The sequence below is a fragment of the Cyclopterus lumpus genome, chromosome 7 (genome assembly GCF_009769545.1).
Source record: "Cyclopterus lumpus isolate fCycLum1 chromosome 7, fCycLum1.pri, whole genome shotgun sequence".
Classification (NCBI taxonomy): Eukaryota; Metazoa; Chordata; class Actinopteri; order Perciformes; family Cyclopteridae; genus Cyclopterus; species Cyclopterus lumpus.
Genome location: NC_046972.1, coordinates 13,391,315 through 13,407,820, shown reverse-complemented (window position 1 = coordinate 13,407,820; position 16,506 = coordinate 13,391,315). Strand labels below are relative to the sequence as shown.

The following is a 16,506-nucleotide window of genomic DNA, read 5'->3' as shown; positions in this document are numbered from 1 at the left end:
TAACTTGAGTTATTCTGCAATTAAACTATATTCAGGTTTAGTTTGAAAGAGGGTTTTTTCACACAGCTGTCTGTGCAATATATGACAAAATGTTCCATGCTTGGCTCAGAAAAATTCCTCGACACTTTGATGCTTGATTTTATCTGCTGTATTTGCACCCTATTTTTTACTATATAAGAGTTTTTAGATAACAAAAGTTGATATATGGATACTTAGTATGTCCGTTGTGTCTTTTCATCATTATCTTAATCATTACCATGGTGTGTTGTGTTTACGTATGTATTTAATTTACACTTTATGTTTTTACCATCTGCTTTCAAATACTCACTTTGACTCTATTAAGATTTGACATATGAATTATATTGTTGGAAGATATCAGTGCTAATGAAAGGGAATGATTCCGGCACGTTGTGTTTAAGCTCAAAGGAATTGCTTTGAATGTTATTATATGAAACAGAAGGACCAGGATTATAAAAGTACTTTTGTCACAGGCTGTTCGGTTGCAGTACAGGTTGATTCTCCTTGTATATGTTTGGAGGAGTCTGGTATTCTTTCCCATAAGATAGCACACTACACTACATGTATTCTCTATAGTCCTTGTTTGTGGTTGTAATCTGACTTTATGTCTTAGGGATGTTGTTTTTTTGTTGTTCCACTGAGATCTACGAGTGCTCCTCGTCAGGACATCGTCTCCGGTTGCAATAAAGCTCCAGTGGTTATGGTTTGTTTTGAAGTTTTGTGTGTGAAGGTTATCCCATATGTACACTGCCGTGTATTTTCTTATCATTCATGTAACAGGGTTTGGGTGGGGTTCTGTGTAATAAAATGGTTTATGTATCCATTATTGGATCTAATGTGTCTTTTTCTGGCAAAAGATCATTGCAATATTTTGATCCACACATGACATTTCACTGGTAATTAACTATGCCATTTCTTTTCACACAGCTATATAACCTATATCCCCTTTTGGCTCATTGCCTGTTTCAGATACATTTCTCATGCTGAATTTTCTCTCCGCTCACCTTTGGCTCTCTTGCACTCTCCCCTCAGGCCTGACCTCCTCATCATCTTCATCCTTGTGCCTCCCCACTCCTACGGCATTCTCCCGCTCCCTCTTTTAAGTTTGAAGCTCCTTCCACCACACTCCTTCCATCTTAAGTCTGGGGTGACGATAGCTAATTATAAAATCAATGATGCTGGGCGGCCTAGTTTACAGCCCCCTCTAAAACCTTAACTGGGAAATCACTGTGGGATTGATGACTCCCTCACTCTTTATCTCTTTTAATTAGAAATGTAAAAGATATGAAGACCCAGAGGCCAGAACACATCTCCTAGTTTTTATGACCCCCGACACCCGCCTTCCCCAGCTCTCACTCCCCTTCCCCAAATCACCCCTTCCTCTACCTGGCCTTGTTTATTCCCTCTTCCTTCCGGCTGGTGCACCCTCCATTCTCACTCTCGTCATAGATACCTTTACCCGTTTCTTCATCACTTTCCCCATTACCCTTTCTTTAAGATCGCCCGCCTGCCTCTCTGCTCACAGAGTGGAAGGTGTTAAATTTATGGTCGTTTCTCACCTTCCCCTCACCTCTCCTCTCTTCCCTTGACTGATTCCCAACCCTCTGTGGATTGGCTGCATATGTAACAAATGTCAAACTTGTCCCTTTTATCTGTTCGGAACCAAGCAGGCGACGCATTGAAAAGGATGTGCTGCTTCACATTGTGACCCAGCTTCCAACTCCTTGCATCTAGCACATGACACATGACCTTTGTGTATTGTAGACATATATTTAGGTGTACAGGAAGAACCCACAGTTTATTTTGATCACATCAAACCCAGGTCACATGCACCTCCACTCTCTGCCTTTATCACACCCCGAGCCCAGGCCCTTCCTCCCTTACTGCTGCCAGGAGCACTTGGGTTCAGTGAGCTTTATCCTCCCGATCACACTCTGAGGAGCCAGCCTCCATTATCCCGGCAGTTTGTTCATGGTCAGAGTAAACTCGGTGGATGTGCTCTCTCTGTGTTTAAATATTCAAATTAATTTCTTTGGTATGCCGCACTCATGACCTACTTTTATGGATTCTTTACAATTTTTTATGAATAATTGATGTCCTGAGGCTGCAAGAATATTACAAGGGAGATTCTTTTTACCCTTTATTAATTCATTGTACAGTTATACCTTTTCCCCCTGGGGCCTTTCTTTACACATTTCCATCTCTTTTTCCAATTTCCAGTCAATAAGCCTTCCTAACTCAAGTAATTAGTTAATCCAGCATCAGTGATATGGAAGGATGAGTATATAGAAATCTTGCCCGGCTCTTTTAAATTTCCCCAAGCACACCCAAATCCTCCCATAGGTTCCCATGGCAACAGCAGGGGCTCAGTATATGAGGCCATTTGATTGTTCCTTGTAAAATAGTGGATAATGTATGGGCCTTATTTTAATTCGAGTCTGGTGTTATTGATCTGTCTTTAATGATAGTTAATTAAAGTAATCATATAATTGATAGGATCTCATCTCTGTTTATCACCCTCTTCTGATTCTCTCTCTCTCTCTCTCTCTATTAATAAAATCAAGGTGAGACATTAGTATACCACACTGGTACGCTGAAAAAGAGTTCCTGTTCCTCATCAGGATGTGACGGTGATGTACTTAAGATAAAACGTTTCTAACCAAGGTGTAACTTGTGATTTTTGGTGACGTTTATAAGGAATCTGATAACGTTAAGGTTTTTCTTGTTTTATTCACCTGCTTGTTTCAAATGTATTCTGGCAAATGTGATGCCTTTGAGTTGAGTTTGAGGCCGCAATGTCCTTTCACATTTCACAGGTCATTACCAAACCAGATTTAGTTTTGGATCCAAGATACTTTGACAAGATCAAATATCGCATGAGTCTAATAAAATCTGAGACCGTGATGGACCATGTACTGAAGCAGCACCCTGAAAGAACATGACTGATCACTGAGGCTGCAACTGTTTATTTTCATGATCATGTTTTTCTAATTTCTTTGATTAATGGTTTAGTCTGAAGCAGCCCATCACACCTTTGCAGAGCAGAGGTTGATGCTTTCAAATGTCCAAACCCAAAAGGTATTCAAGGGTATACAAAGCAGCATGTCTTATTGTTTGCTTATTGTTTGTTTTTTATTTGTGTAAAGCACTTTGTATCTTGTTATAGTGCTTCATTAATACGGGTATGATTGTTATTCTCATACTTATCAATAATAATAACAATAATACTAGTAATAATAATAACAATCATACTCATATTAATAATATTTTAGAAGTTTGGCATCTTTTCATAAACTTTACTAAAAAATTACCAATTCATTGACTGGTTGTATCGGTTTCATGTAATGTATCTAAAATTGAGATACAATAATCCTATCTGATCTATCTTTTTTTAAATATTTTGGTGTGTACATCTTTCAAAGGTGCATTTGTTTCTGTTAATTTGTCCACCTTTCTAAAATGCAATAAATAAATCATAACAGACAGATTCACTTTTTTAATTCTGAACCCCTCTATATGTGAGACAAAACTATAGCCGTTGTCACTACCTCCAGCTGCCCAGTGAACAAATCTTCGGAGCAGACCTTTATCTGATGTCCTTGTTCAGCAGGAGGGTGAATTATTAGCCTCTGCATGCTTCCAGCTCTCCACGACCTGGCAGACCTCTTCCACAACAGTGCAAGAGCTCCCTCTACTGATATCTTGTAAAATGCTTAATTCACTCAACGCTACAACAGTACAGGTTCAGGGGACTGTGTGCTTCATCTTTTCTTGTATGAAGTGAAATTTCTGATCATACAAAACATTTTTATTTTTTTTGTGCAAAACAATAGAATAAATAAAAAAAGTCCAGTAATCTCACAAAAGTATTTTATTGTGCCTCTTACTGTTTATATGGCTTTTCTTTGTATGACAAGAGTTGACATAAACAGAGAGTGGACAACACCTTGGCCATGTTGAAAAACAAAAACATGAAACAACATAATCTCAAAGTTCTGACTGCATTACCATCATTGACATCATGACAGCCCAGCAGAGAGAGAGAGGGGATGTGGTCATTCATCCAATGACTCAAAACATGTCAAAGCATTCTCTCACATACACTCACTCACACACATGCCTGCACACATACACACACACACACACACACACACATGCCCGCACGCATACACACAAACTGAAGAGACATGCCCATATCCAGAAGATGGGACCTCTCGCCGCTACAGAAAGAATGTTCATATTGCTTCAAAGAGAGACAGAAAAAAAACTCTGTACTGTATACCAGCCACGCTCTGAGACATTTTGGCAATAAAGAAACGATACATGAGAACACAAAATCCTCCACAGCTCATTAAAGGAGTGAGAATGTACACAAGACAAGACGATATAATGGCTTTTGGGATGAGAAGGCAGTTTGCTGCTTGGATGCCAGCACCAGCACAGGCGGGGCAGTGACGATGACCACGATGAAACGTCCCCCTATGGGAGAGTCAGGCTGGCACCCATGCTGATTCTCAAACTCGTCACCTTCTATGTACACGCAGAGGAGTTGCGCTGATCAAAATGGAGTCAAGAATACACACATAAATATTGCCTGTTTCTAGCGAGCCTGAATGCAGCGAGAGTTTGGTCCTTACTGAAAAGCCCTGAGTCTGAATCCAAAATGTCTTCCATGAAGATTCCTGCTTTCGACTTGCATATGTCTTTGATCGCTGTGTTGATTCTGCTATGTATGGATGTTTTTTGTCCTTGCTGAAATTGTGCATTCGTCAACTGACATCATTGGGGAGTGCTCTAAGGTTGATTGTATTGTATATGTTGATGCTGTCATCAGTTGGACATGCTAACGGAAATACAAGCCCCCAGACAGTCGCTCTACTCTCGGCGGACGAGATGTGGCCTTACTTGAATAGAGGATCACAAAAGTGCTACATATTCGGTCAAGTGTACTCAATGCCAGGTATCTGCTACAGCTGAGGGTAATGGGAGCGGAGTGTGTGTATGACCTGCATGTTTGTGTGTGCATTTGTGTGTTAGTGCATGTGTGAGTGACCGTGCCGCTGTGAGGATCGCTGGATGGTGAATGGCGTCCCGGCCAGCAGTCAAACTCATGCTCCCAAGATGACTTTTCCTAACTTTGGCACAAAGATACTTACTTTCAGCACTGACAGCATTAGTCGGCTGCAACGAGAATAATGCCAATTCCCTGATAACAGAAACTGATTAAGTCACTGCAACAAAACAATAGTCCTCTGGGTTGATTATCACTGACATCCACAGTGAGCCAAAGTGCCCCAAAAATCCCCAGCGAAGCATATGTAGCTGATAAGGAAGACCCAGCCAGTTCTGATTACCCTTCTTTCCATCAGAATATCTTCTCAGGAAAGCTCTTCATGGAAAAAAACTTGTCTAAAAGGATTCATATATAAAACCAGAATAACAAATAAAGACAAAAATATAATGGTATATAGATATGTATGGACTTATTCATAAATTGAAAAAAGAAAAGTAAAATTGAAAACAATATTCAAAAGCAATAACCACAAAAACAAAAGATTAGCATACTCAATTTGGTTTTGCCCTGTACTCTTGTTGTCTTTTGAGAAATGTGCTTGTTGTAATCCATCGGAATCAACTGCTCAGTTCTGGTGTCTGGTTTGGCCCTTCCCCTTGTTCGATACAAACAACAACAGTGGAAGAAAAAGAGACATGAAGTTTTCTCAAAGAGGTTCGGTGTGTCACAGCAACTGCCAGGAGTTCATTAGATTTACTGTCATCTCTCCGTTAATTGGTTTTTCTGTCGTTCACTTGTCATGGACCATGTGGCCTGAGTTAGAAGTGTCTGTACACATAAGGCTCTGCTGTGGAGGACACAGTGATGTGCAGTACGAGGGAAGGCCAGCATTTTGTTGAGGTGGGAGAGTGAGTGAGGTTGTGTTGTTTGTCTCAATGCATGGTTGAGTGTGTGTATACGTGTGTGTGTATACGTGTGTGTGTGTGTGTGCGTGTGTGTGTGTGTGTGTGTGTGTGTGGTTGAACCTGCATGAGCGTGTTTATGTTTGAAATGCTCTGTTCACTGCGCCCTCCCAACAATGCCTTTCCTTGACCCATCTATGGCATCCAGAACACCCCAGGGCTCCCCATCACTGTCCGAGCCCCTGTCTCGATCTTCATCCCCCACGTCGTCATCGTCGTCTTCATCCTCCTCCGGCGACGGCTCGCTGCCGTTCTCTGTGACCCAGCTGTCGTCCTCATCCTCAGCCTCCTGCTTGACCTTGGCTGGTGGTGGAGGTGGCGGTGGTGGCGGAGGTGGTGGGCTCTCGTTGTCCTCTGTTTGGTCTTCAAAGGCCTCTGGGTTCTCGAGCATCTCCCTGATCAAAGGAGGCATTGGCCCTGGGATCTCCATCTTCAGAGTGATGGCTCTCTCTGCACCTGGAAGCAGAGAACATGGCAATGATAAATTATTATAATGTTATTTATTCCCTGCCACACAAATTAAATTAAACAGAATGTGTTCTTGGATTTACTCTCTTCAAACTAACCCTTAGTGCTGATGCCCCTGAGGTCGGTGATCTTCATCAACATGCGGGGGAACATGTGAGGTTTGTTGGGGCGGCGGCGGCGGGCGTAGATCTTCAGAGCCTCAAGTAGAGGCTCTTGCAGCTTATCCACTTTCTGGGGCTCCTCTAGATCCATACGGTCTGATGAAGTGTGCAGAAAACACGTTGTATTCTTTATTATGTACCAGAAATGTACAGAACAGAGAGAATTGAAGAAAGTTCTAATATAATTTAAGTAATTTTACATATCAAAAAGTAATATTTAGATTTACTAAAGCCAGTTTGGCCTTTATGATTGATATTGTTAGTGTGTACACACTGCAGTACCTCCACAGATGAGGCAGATGGCACTGAGGAGGCCAGTCTCTGTGTCATCCATCTCCAGGGGGAGAAGCTGGCCAGCAAAGGCAAACACCAGGTCTGTGAGAGGTCCGAAACCGGCGTTGTGCATCTGAGTTCGGTTCAGAGTCAGGCCATCTGAGAAGGTCATAGTGTCCTGCTCGGGAGTGTAGCGTGTGCAGATCCTCAGCATCTGTGAGCACAAGAAGGTGGAAAACTTCATCAAAAATAGGATGTATGTAATGGGGAATTATTGGCAGTAGCTCAACTCATTGATATCCGCTCAGAGTGTCACGTGTGTTTAACTAGTTTCACACCAAGGATCAAGTGGGCAAACTTTCCTGCACTACCACTTTTTACCACCAGATGCAAGTATTCCCCCTAGCTGATTTTGTAAGAAAAGAGCAAGCATAAAGGACAAAAGGGAACAACAAAGACAAAGGTTCCTCACCAGTATGTCCAGGCAGGCCGACTTCAGGAGAGTGATCTGGTCAGCGATGGTGAGGGTGGTGAAACCTGGCAGCCGCTTGGCGAATTCCACAATCTTAATGATGCATTTGGTGGAGAGTTCACTGAACTTGTCCCATAAACCCAGATCCAGCTGGACACGGGTGTCTGAGCTGGAGTTCTGAACACACACATATCAGTATATTGTTACAGAGGTGGTGTACAACCCTGTCCGCATTAAGGGTGAGCGTGTCCGAGCCTAATTTACATTTAACATCAATCAAGGGGGGGTGAAGAAAACATTTACATGTTGCATCAATCATTCAGAGGCCACACAGATGGCTTAATGGGGAACTGAATTAGTTAAACCACTACTATGTTGGGAAAGCTACGGTGAATTTACATCTTTGCATGCAATCTGGGAGCCCTCAGTGACGGCATAGCTTGAAGAATGTTGCCAGTTTACAGGGGTCTAGGGTATGTGCGTGTGCGTGTGCGTGTGTGACTTACGGTGGTATATTTGCCCAATTGGCCAAGTGACGGGAAGGTTTCTTTGTGAGCTTTGCTGACTTTATTGACCAACTCCTCGAGTTCTCCACTGAGCTCATAGCTCTCTGGTAGCACCAACTCCTCCTTCACATCCTTCTTCTTCTTGTTTCTGTCATTACGCACCGCTTTTTAAAGAAAAACAAGATGAAACACTGATCAGCGACACAGAATGTTCCTATTTATCTACCATCACATGTAAAAACATCCACAGCCAGCGCTCTGTGTCTTTCACGCTTGTCAAGGAAATCAGGCTCACTAGTGGAAAAAAGAACTCAGTTGCAACGGAGGTTTGCTCTTAACAGTATTAACATATTTCCTTTAGCAAGGGACGGACACTGGCTGTCTTTTTCTTATCACCCGCTCTCTTCCTTGTCCATCTCTCTATCCACTTGACTGGTGCACATAAGCCAATTCTCCACTCTCGGCCTCCTCTCCCTCCCCCTCCCCGACTTTCCTTCCTCTCAGGATATCCAGTAATAGCAGAGGCACAATGTGATCCCGGTCTTAACACACATCCCACACAAACATTACACCCACATACATGTCCCACAGGCTCTGTAAAGGGCAAGAAACTGCCACTTACACACACAAGGTCAAACTAAACAGGTCACAACTGTGTGTTCGATCCAGTACACTGAATAAGTTCGGACCCCATGAGTTTTGTCATAAACAGAAAATGGTGTTCTCTGATCTGTTGTCGTTATGAATGAAAGCAGTGTTTGTGCTGACCAGAGGGGCGAGGTTCTGTTGTGAAACAGGAAGTCAGAAATCATTTTGTAAAGGGATTAGTCATATGATTGGTACGGTGCCCAGCCTCGCCCCGATCACCACCCCTGGTTGGCTCATCATCTGCTTCTGCCTCTCTGCTGCATAGTTTCCCAGAGTCTCTGACTGAACATTAATAGTTCAATATATTCACACTGTGTGAATCAGGTCAGATCTTTTCCTGTGGTAAAGAAATCTGATCTGAGCCAAGTCAACTTCTTGCCAATGTCTCCGAGGTACTCGGTATATGTAATACAGTGTGTGTGTCCGTGTGGGTGTGTGTGTGGATATTCACATGTGAGTGAATATCCAAGTTTTGGAAGTTGGTTTCTCTATCTCTTGGGACTACAGTCCAGGTGGGCTCACCTTCCTTGGACATGCCGACCTCGAAGCACTTCTGCAGCCTGCAGTATTGGCAACGGTTGCGTGTGACCTTGTTGATCTGACAGTTCTTGTCTCGGTGACAGGTGTACACCATGTTCTTCTGGATACTGCGGCGGAAGAAGCCCTGGAGCACCAGGAAGCAAAAGACAAAAGGGATGAGATAGAGAGAGTGTGTGTTATAGTAAAGTCATCAAATTTAGGAAGTGTTATTTAAAGGTTTGTCTTCTTTCCTGTCTTTTTTTCTAACCTGAATCTTTAGGTGAAAAGTTAAAAACTTTCTTATCATAAAGTATTTTTAATCTTCGTAATGTTCATATTGGGTCTTTTCACTTTCGTCTTAGTTATTCCATTTTTCCCCACTACGATCTAAGCTTCAGACTGCCTATGAAGCCCTTTCCTTCTTATCTTGATGAAAAGGCAGGTAACTAATTCTTGCAACCCAGCGTTTCTCTTATTGTAATAAATCAAGACAAAGCTGAGCTCAAAGGGCTCTGGCAGGTTCCTCTCACCTTGCAGCCCTCACAGGAGCTGACTCCGTAGTGGTACCCTGAGGACTTGTCCTGGCACACAAAGCAGGGCTTGTAGACACGAGGTGGGGGAGGTGGAGACGGAGAACTGGGTACCATCTCCTCTGAGCTGGTGCTCTGGGTCTCCACCGCTATGGAGAAGAAGAAAAAAAGACAGCGGAGCACATGAGCACATGATTTGTCACATGATCCCTGTCCTACGGCAAGTCATAAATGTCAAATGTGCACTCTATGTGCCGTCTATGAATGCGGCAGATATGGATAAGCAAGTGTGTTCAACTGCATTCAAACATGATATGACAGCTGACAGCATTTCCGTTTCCATTTGATTTGTGTTGCCAGCCGGAGATCCTAAGTAACGATTACGTTGAGTTGGCCTGGAGGTGGATTGAGATACATTATCACATACTGCTTATTAGCTTGACTCTCTCTGGGACATAATTGATACGATAAGAGTTAAACAGAAGTAGTGTGAGGCAACTGTTTCCATTTCCAGGCACCTTTAGGGGCGACACTCAGGTGCATGTTTGGGGAGATTGTTGTTTCGTGTGAACACAGAAACAAAAGGAAGAATGACTGTCTGACAGCAGAGATGCAACTGTTTGTACTGCAGTAAGCAAGAGCACTGTTGATGGACAGCTTATCTGATTAGGCCAGGTAACAGAGTGAGCTGTTGCAGCCGAGAGTCAAAGCTGGCTCTTCCTCATTCCACAGACTCATGATGACATCTTGCACGCAGACAAATGTCAAACACACAAAAAGCTCTCCTGCTACCCTTTGCACTGGAACACATGTGTGACGTCAGTGCAACCTTGAGTCACATATTTGCTATAGTACATTAAACTTCAATATATTCTGCTGCTCAAGTGTGCAGCATATGGATTCCATACTTCCCCTGAGGAACATAAGCTGCAACACACACACACACACACGCACACACACACACACACACACACGTTGCTCGGGGAAAGTATGGAATCCATATGCTGCACACTTGAACGTCCACTTACCTAGCAACAGCTCTTTCAACTTTCACCCTTAGTTACCCTCAAACTTCAACCCCCAACTCTGCATCCCACCACCCTCTGACACACAAACCCTATTTTTCTCTTGTTTCCTGGCCCTAAATTCCTCAGTGCAGCCCTGCCAGGTTTTAATAGAGGCCTAGACTCGTAAGGCGGCCTATAAAAGGTGGTCCCATGGCTGGACTGGAGGCCCCAGCCCGGCTGGCCTACACTTTATTGGAACTCGGTCACCTTGGGCAGCTATTCACACCACCAGCTGTAGCTCCCAACCCGTAAAAAAAGCCAATCATAAAATAAAAAACCGGGAGGCTCTAAAATTCTAACTTTTACTGCCCCCGCCTCCCCCCTGCACCTTCAAGGGTTAACCTAAACTTAACCTACAACCCCCCCCCCACACACACACACTCTTTGACACCCAAGGCTTTACAAGAGAGGGGAGACTTCAAAAAGACGAAAAAAAGGGGGGACTAAAAAGAGGAATTTGATCAAAAACAGAGAAAGGGGGAGGAGAGGACACAGTTGCTCCTCAGGGCAAGTCTTGTTCAAGACCAAGCTGACCATTAATACCACTGCTGCTGCAGCTGCTGTGACTGCCCAGCTCCTACCTCATTAATGATAGTAACAGAAATATGTCTAAACGTTGTTTTCCTATGTTGCCTGCTGCTCAAACATCTGTTTTTTTATATGCATTTTTATATTTCATTATTCAGAATCCACATTCAAATTCCTGCTTTGAAAGCTTTACTTTGCTGGAGGCAAAGCTGTTTTCCATTAGTTTAAAGAGCAATCCCGAAGCCAAACGTGCAAATCAATCGAAAACCTGAAGTGTACACCCGATGAATGTTTCTACAGCAGTTCTCATATCTCTGTGGCCAGAATGTAACAAAGCAGCAGGGTCAGAGGGAGAGCAGAAACCCTCTGAACGTACCATGAACCTCTGTGTTTATGCAATAATAACAGCAGCAAATGAGGCTCCAGACCGAGTGCTGACAACCCCTTAGAAAAGGACAAACCATATGTGGCGTCAAGTAACGAACACTGACTGACACCGTCTAAATGGAGGAAGAAAGCGAGCCAAAGAGAGAAAGGCCATCCTGAAGAAAACTCGGACAGCGATGAGAGAGAAAATACATCAGGCTCCATCAACACGTTGAACCTGGTTCCTGCCAGAGAACATGACTCCTGAACCCGCATCCCAGACTTTGCCTCATTCAGCTTGGTCCATCCAAATCCCCTCCACCACTTACCCCAGGGCGCCACAGTGAGAGAGCCCTTTCAGGCAGCCCCTTTCGCCAGTCTCCTTCAACTCAGCTCATCACTGTTTAGAAAACAAAGCACTGTGAAATGAGAGGCCCTCCTTATCAGCGCTCCGAGGCCTGGGGCACCATTTGCATGACAATCCGCCGGCCGAGGCCTGTGAGTCGATGACGGACGGATGAGATGAGAGGACTGGGATAGGTGGGTGGCTGCTGTTGTTGGGGGAGGAGAAGAGGATAAGAGAGGCTGGAAGGAGGGATAGTTGAGTTTCCAGTAGCCACTGTTCGTTTCCTGCTAAGTATCAGTTTACTCCCTAATCCCTTCTCTCAATGCTATCTGTGCACAAGTGGCCCAGCTGCACTGACCAGGCCTAATCCTCTGGTCAGAAACACACAGATACCATTCAATGGCTACAAACTACACATGCACTCAGGAGGATAATATTCACTGGCTACACAACAATCCTCCCTCCCCTGCATTAAGTGCTTCAGCGTGAGTGGGATGCACAGTACATCATTCTCAACAACCTCATTAGATGTGAAATGTAACTGCACACGACAGAAATAGCTGTTCAGCTGAAGGTGACTTCAACTAGGTCAATTACATTAAATTCTAGGTCAGGTCAACTGGGCCATTTGACATCCCTTTAGATTCAACAGATACAATGGAAGAGAAAAGGAATGAATAGGAAGAGATAATAAAGAAAATCCGGAGACTTTCTGGTAACACTGAAGCTGCCTGTTGTTCACTCAACTGGAAAGGGGTGTGTTTCTAATGTATGTGAGCAAAGGCCGTGACTATGCAGCTTGTGCTTTGTGTTGCAACACACTCCTTTTTAACTGAGAAGCATATGACATTCTGGCAGGGTGACAAGTATTCTTTTACAATAGGCTTGCAGATTTTGTCTACGTGACTTGTTGGTGTGATTGAATCTTCACCGGGACGCTGTTCCAGAATCTAGCCTTGGCATGTGACAGCAAATGCACAGGCTATGTGAGGACAGTGTCCATACATTTAAAGTACATGAGTGAGTGACAAATACTGATTACTGATTTTATGTTGCGTGTCTGCAACTCCAGCCAGTGGCCCTGCCCACTCTCCGCAGCCTCGATTTGATTTGCAAATGCGGCACTATTTGTAACAGTGCGCTATAGTGAGCTCCACTGGTAAAAGATATCCCTCTGTGTATGTGTGTGTGTGTCTGTCTGTGTTAACCTGCAAGCACAGGCATGTGGGGTCTTTGTCTCCATCTCTACCTTCATTAAACAGCTTGTACAGCTTGCGTGTTCTTGTCGAATGCACTGAGCAGTAAAAGAGTGTGTGAGACTTGAAGGCAGTGTGTGAGAGAGAGGCACACAGTAGCTCACTGTGAAAAGAGGGGTGAGCACTGGGCAGACAGCAGTGGCAGAAGGGGAGCAGATTGAGAGAGGATAGTGAACAGTGGGCTGGAAGACTTGCTGGCACACTAGGTGGGGCCTTTGAGGGTGCCGTTGGCCCTTTACCCCATGGCAGAGGCTACAGCTCCACAGGCGTCACTGAAAGGTTTCTATGAAGAACTGGGCTTCATAAAAGAGGAAAAGAAAGTACCACACCCTTGTGAGTAGTGCCAGCGAGTTTCACTCTCCTTCTCTGCCCACGTCTTCCTGCCATCCCTCTGAGGCTTCTGCTACAAGGTCCTACACAACCGACTCGTTTCCTTCCTCTTGTCAGTCTTTCCGGAGGATCTCCGTCACTGCTTTTCTAGATACTTCTCTGTGCCCCTCACTGCTACATCTTCTTACATGTGACTCCATTTCCCACAGGTCGAATAATACTGCTGCTCTGTTCAAGCTCTGTTGCACACAGTTGAGTCACCTGCATGCTTTTAAATGGGAGGTCTATCAAGTCTCTATTGTGTCAAGTTACACAAGCACTCAGTGTAAACTCCATACAACTGAGAAAGAAATGGTTTATAGGGTGTGGAAGTCGAACGCTGGAAGGAGGGAGGGACGGAGGAATGTGTGTGTATGTGTGTACGTGTGTGTGTTGACGAAGAGGGGGGGATGCTTTCATTAAAAAGGTGCTGAGCAGTAGCAACACCTTTCAACAGCTGTCAGAAAGCTCATTACCTGGACTCCTGACACACACACACACACACACACACTTACTCACAAGCCTGTAAAGAGGCCCCACTAAGTTGTCTTTTAAAACAAGGTCTATGATAAAACTAGGCTGTCGACCAGGAGATTGCTCAGGTTTGAGCGGTGAAAACACATAAAGCTGGCAAGTAATGAGAAACCAGACATCAACACACACACACACACACACCAGAAAGTCATGAAACACAGAGAGAGATAGACACTTGTGTAAACCCACATGATGCACAGAAAAGATCTGAGACCAGATGGATATAAGGAGTAGAGCGTTTTGGCATATGTTCATAGTTCTATATAAGTTCAAATGACAAAACTCTAGACTTGAGACCCACACAACGTGACATGGTGCACAAACTCCTGCCAACACACACACACACACACACACACACACACACATCTATAGCTCCCCTGAAGAAAGTGTACAAGCAGTGCAGAGCAGGAAAGGCAGCAGGTGGGATAAGCCTGTATCCTCAGGGCACATTTTAAAAAGTGGAATTACCCTTGCAGTCTGCTGGTGCTCTCAAAACACCCTTTCTTCTTTACAGCACCTCATAAAGGGCCTTTTGATATTTTCTTGATGGAGTCGGCCAAGCCAACATTTGGCAGCAAGCACCCCCCCCCCCCCCCCCCCGTTTTCCTGCACCACACAACCCTGTCAAGAAACACACAAGTTGGCTTCAAACAGACAAACTTGCCCAAGCGGCCTGTCCCTCACAAACCCATCAAAATAAAGTTTCCTTCAAATGTCCTTGAACCAAAACCTGAGGAAGGAGGTATTCAAATGAGAGGGGAAATTAAAGTACAATGAAAGGATTTTAGTCAGTGGCCTTTTAGGGCAAGTGCATGAAAACAGCAGACAGTCAAGTGCAGGTCTGTGGAAAAAATGTGCCCCCTCATCCCTGTGGCGAGCTCCAGCTGACTCTTCATCTGCCCACCAGAAGACAGAGAGGAACACAGCGCTCCTCCGGTGACTGCGGAGTGAACTCAAACCTGGCAATCCGGCGCATGCTTGGGCCATTGATCATGTCAAGTAGACAGGACAACTCACAGGCAGGCGAGGAAGCAGACAGAGAGCGGAGGCAGGCAGGCAGACAGGCGAGGTGAGGAGAGAGAGGACAGGAGAGACATGGAGGCAAATCCTGAGTCCTTTGATCCTCAGGTTGTTTCTCGTCCTCCCAGACTTCCTCTCACCATCTGTAGCCCTGGCTCTCACCTGTCTGTCTCTGGCAAGGCCGCTAGCGCTCGTTCAATAGCTATTGCTTCCTCTCCACAACAATAGAAACCTACAAAAGTAGAAGTAGTCCAGCCCTGGCTGCAGCCTTGCTCTGTCAGAGGAAGTGAGGGGAAAGGAGGATAATGTAAACAACAACAGTAGTATTCACTCCAGCTCATTGGGGAAGCACCGCAGACCAAAGCACGCAAACGCAAACCTCTTATTGGAAGGAACAAGCACACCCACAAGTAGTAACACACAGTTCACTTCACATGTAAATGAACATGCCGAAGCATCCGCACACACTGCAAGAAGCGTGTCCTCTTGCTTTTTTCCTAGGCGTAGACATCTATTTAGCATCTTCATCAAACAGTTTTCATCCCTCTTTTCACAAAGGACTTTGAAGGCATGAGTAAAAAGCAAAAGGCAGTGAAAGTAAAATGGACAGATCAACGGTGAGAGGGACGCTAGAAAATGACTGTGGTTTCCTGATGATATGTACAGGGAGCTTTTTTTAAAACTGCAACACTGGCACAAAGTCCCCTTAAACTGGAAGCAACACTCTGAGTCATACCAGATATAGGAGTCGCTCTGAGAAACTTCTGCTTTGAGTGGTTCAGTGGAGCAACGATGCATGTCAGAGTTTTCCACTTTTGCTTGACAACCAAACGCCAACACGTTGCCCATCTCTGCGTCTGGGTGGAGCCTGTCAGAGCAATAACGCAAAATTCAGATTGAGGCCCTACAGTGATTAATTTCCTTCTCTGTCTTGGAAGTTCCGTGTGACATTAATACGAGGCAACACATCTTATTTTGACATTTGGACTAAAACCATTCAGAGAATACGTCACTGTGAAAGCCAGCAATGCCCATTGAGTCAGCTCCCATAACAGAGGTGCACCCTGAACTCATTCAACATTCCTGAACAAGGCATAAATCACTTCAAGGAGCCCCCAACTCCTTTGCTGGATCGCTTCCTGTCTAACTGGCTGTCTGTCTGGCTGTCTGGCAGGTTTTCTGGCAAATGAGGTGCTCTAACAGCAGAGCAGGAGCTGATGAATCCAGGCACTCATTCAATCACAGGCCATGCTACAGTAAAGACATGGACATATTATCTGCTAGTTTTCACCAATTTGTTTCTTTGTGTCCATGTATACCTGCCTGTGTGTGAGTAATGTGTGGAAGTAAGAATGCACACAATGTAGTAATTGGCGGTTTTCCTTTACGTGTGTGCATGTCAAAGAGCCAGCACAGGGAATGTATCGCTGTGAATGCATTGAACTGGGA

At 44.5% G+C, this 16,506-nt stretch overlaps 1 protein-coding gene across 5 annotated transcripts in view; it reads right to left on the bottom strand.

Moving 5' to 3' along the window:
- Nucleotides 1-3,871: 3,871 nt before the first annotated feature.
- The window catches only part of rarga (retinoic acid receptor gamma a), a 41,064-nt gene continuing 28,429 nt past the window's right edge, over nucleotides 3,872-16,506 (bottom strand). For 3 of the 5 annotated variants that reach the window (XM_034537639.1, XM_034537638.1, XM_034537640.1), the window contains 7 exons: nucleotides 9,572-9,720; nucleotides 9,045-9,186; nucleotides 7,875-8,038; nucleotides 7,369-7,545; nucleotides 6,906-7,110; nucleotides 6,561-6,719; nucleotides 3,872-6,450 (listed from right to left, as the gene is read on the bottom strand). In XM_034537639.1, the coding sequence (XP_034393530.1) occupies nucleotides 6,092-6,450; nucleotides 6,561-6,719; nucleotides 6,906-7,110; nucleotides 7,369-7,545; nucleotides 7,875-8,038; nucleotides 9,045-9,186; nucleotides 9,572-9,720 (1,355 nt within the window). In that variant the 3' untranslated portion in view covers nucleotides 3,872-6,091. Of the gene's footprint in view, nucleotides 6,451-6,560; nucleotides 6,720-6,905; nucleotides 7,111-7,368; nucleotides 7,546-7,874; nucleotides 8,039-9,044; nucleotides 9,187-9,571; nucleotides 9,721-11,861; nucleotides 13,390-15,219; nucleotides 15,238-16,506 lie in introns of those variants that run through there. The other 2 variants (XM_034537642.1, XM_034537641.1) reach the window with 2 other exon arrangements.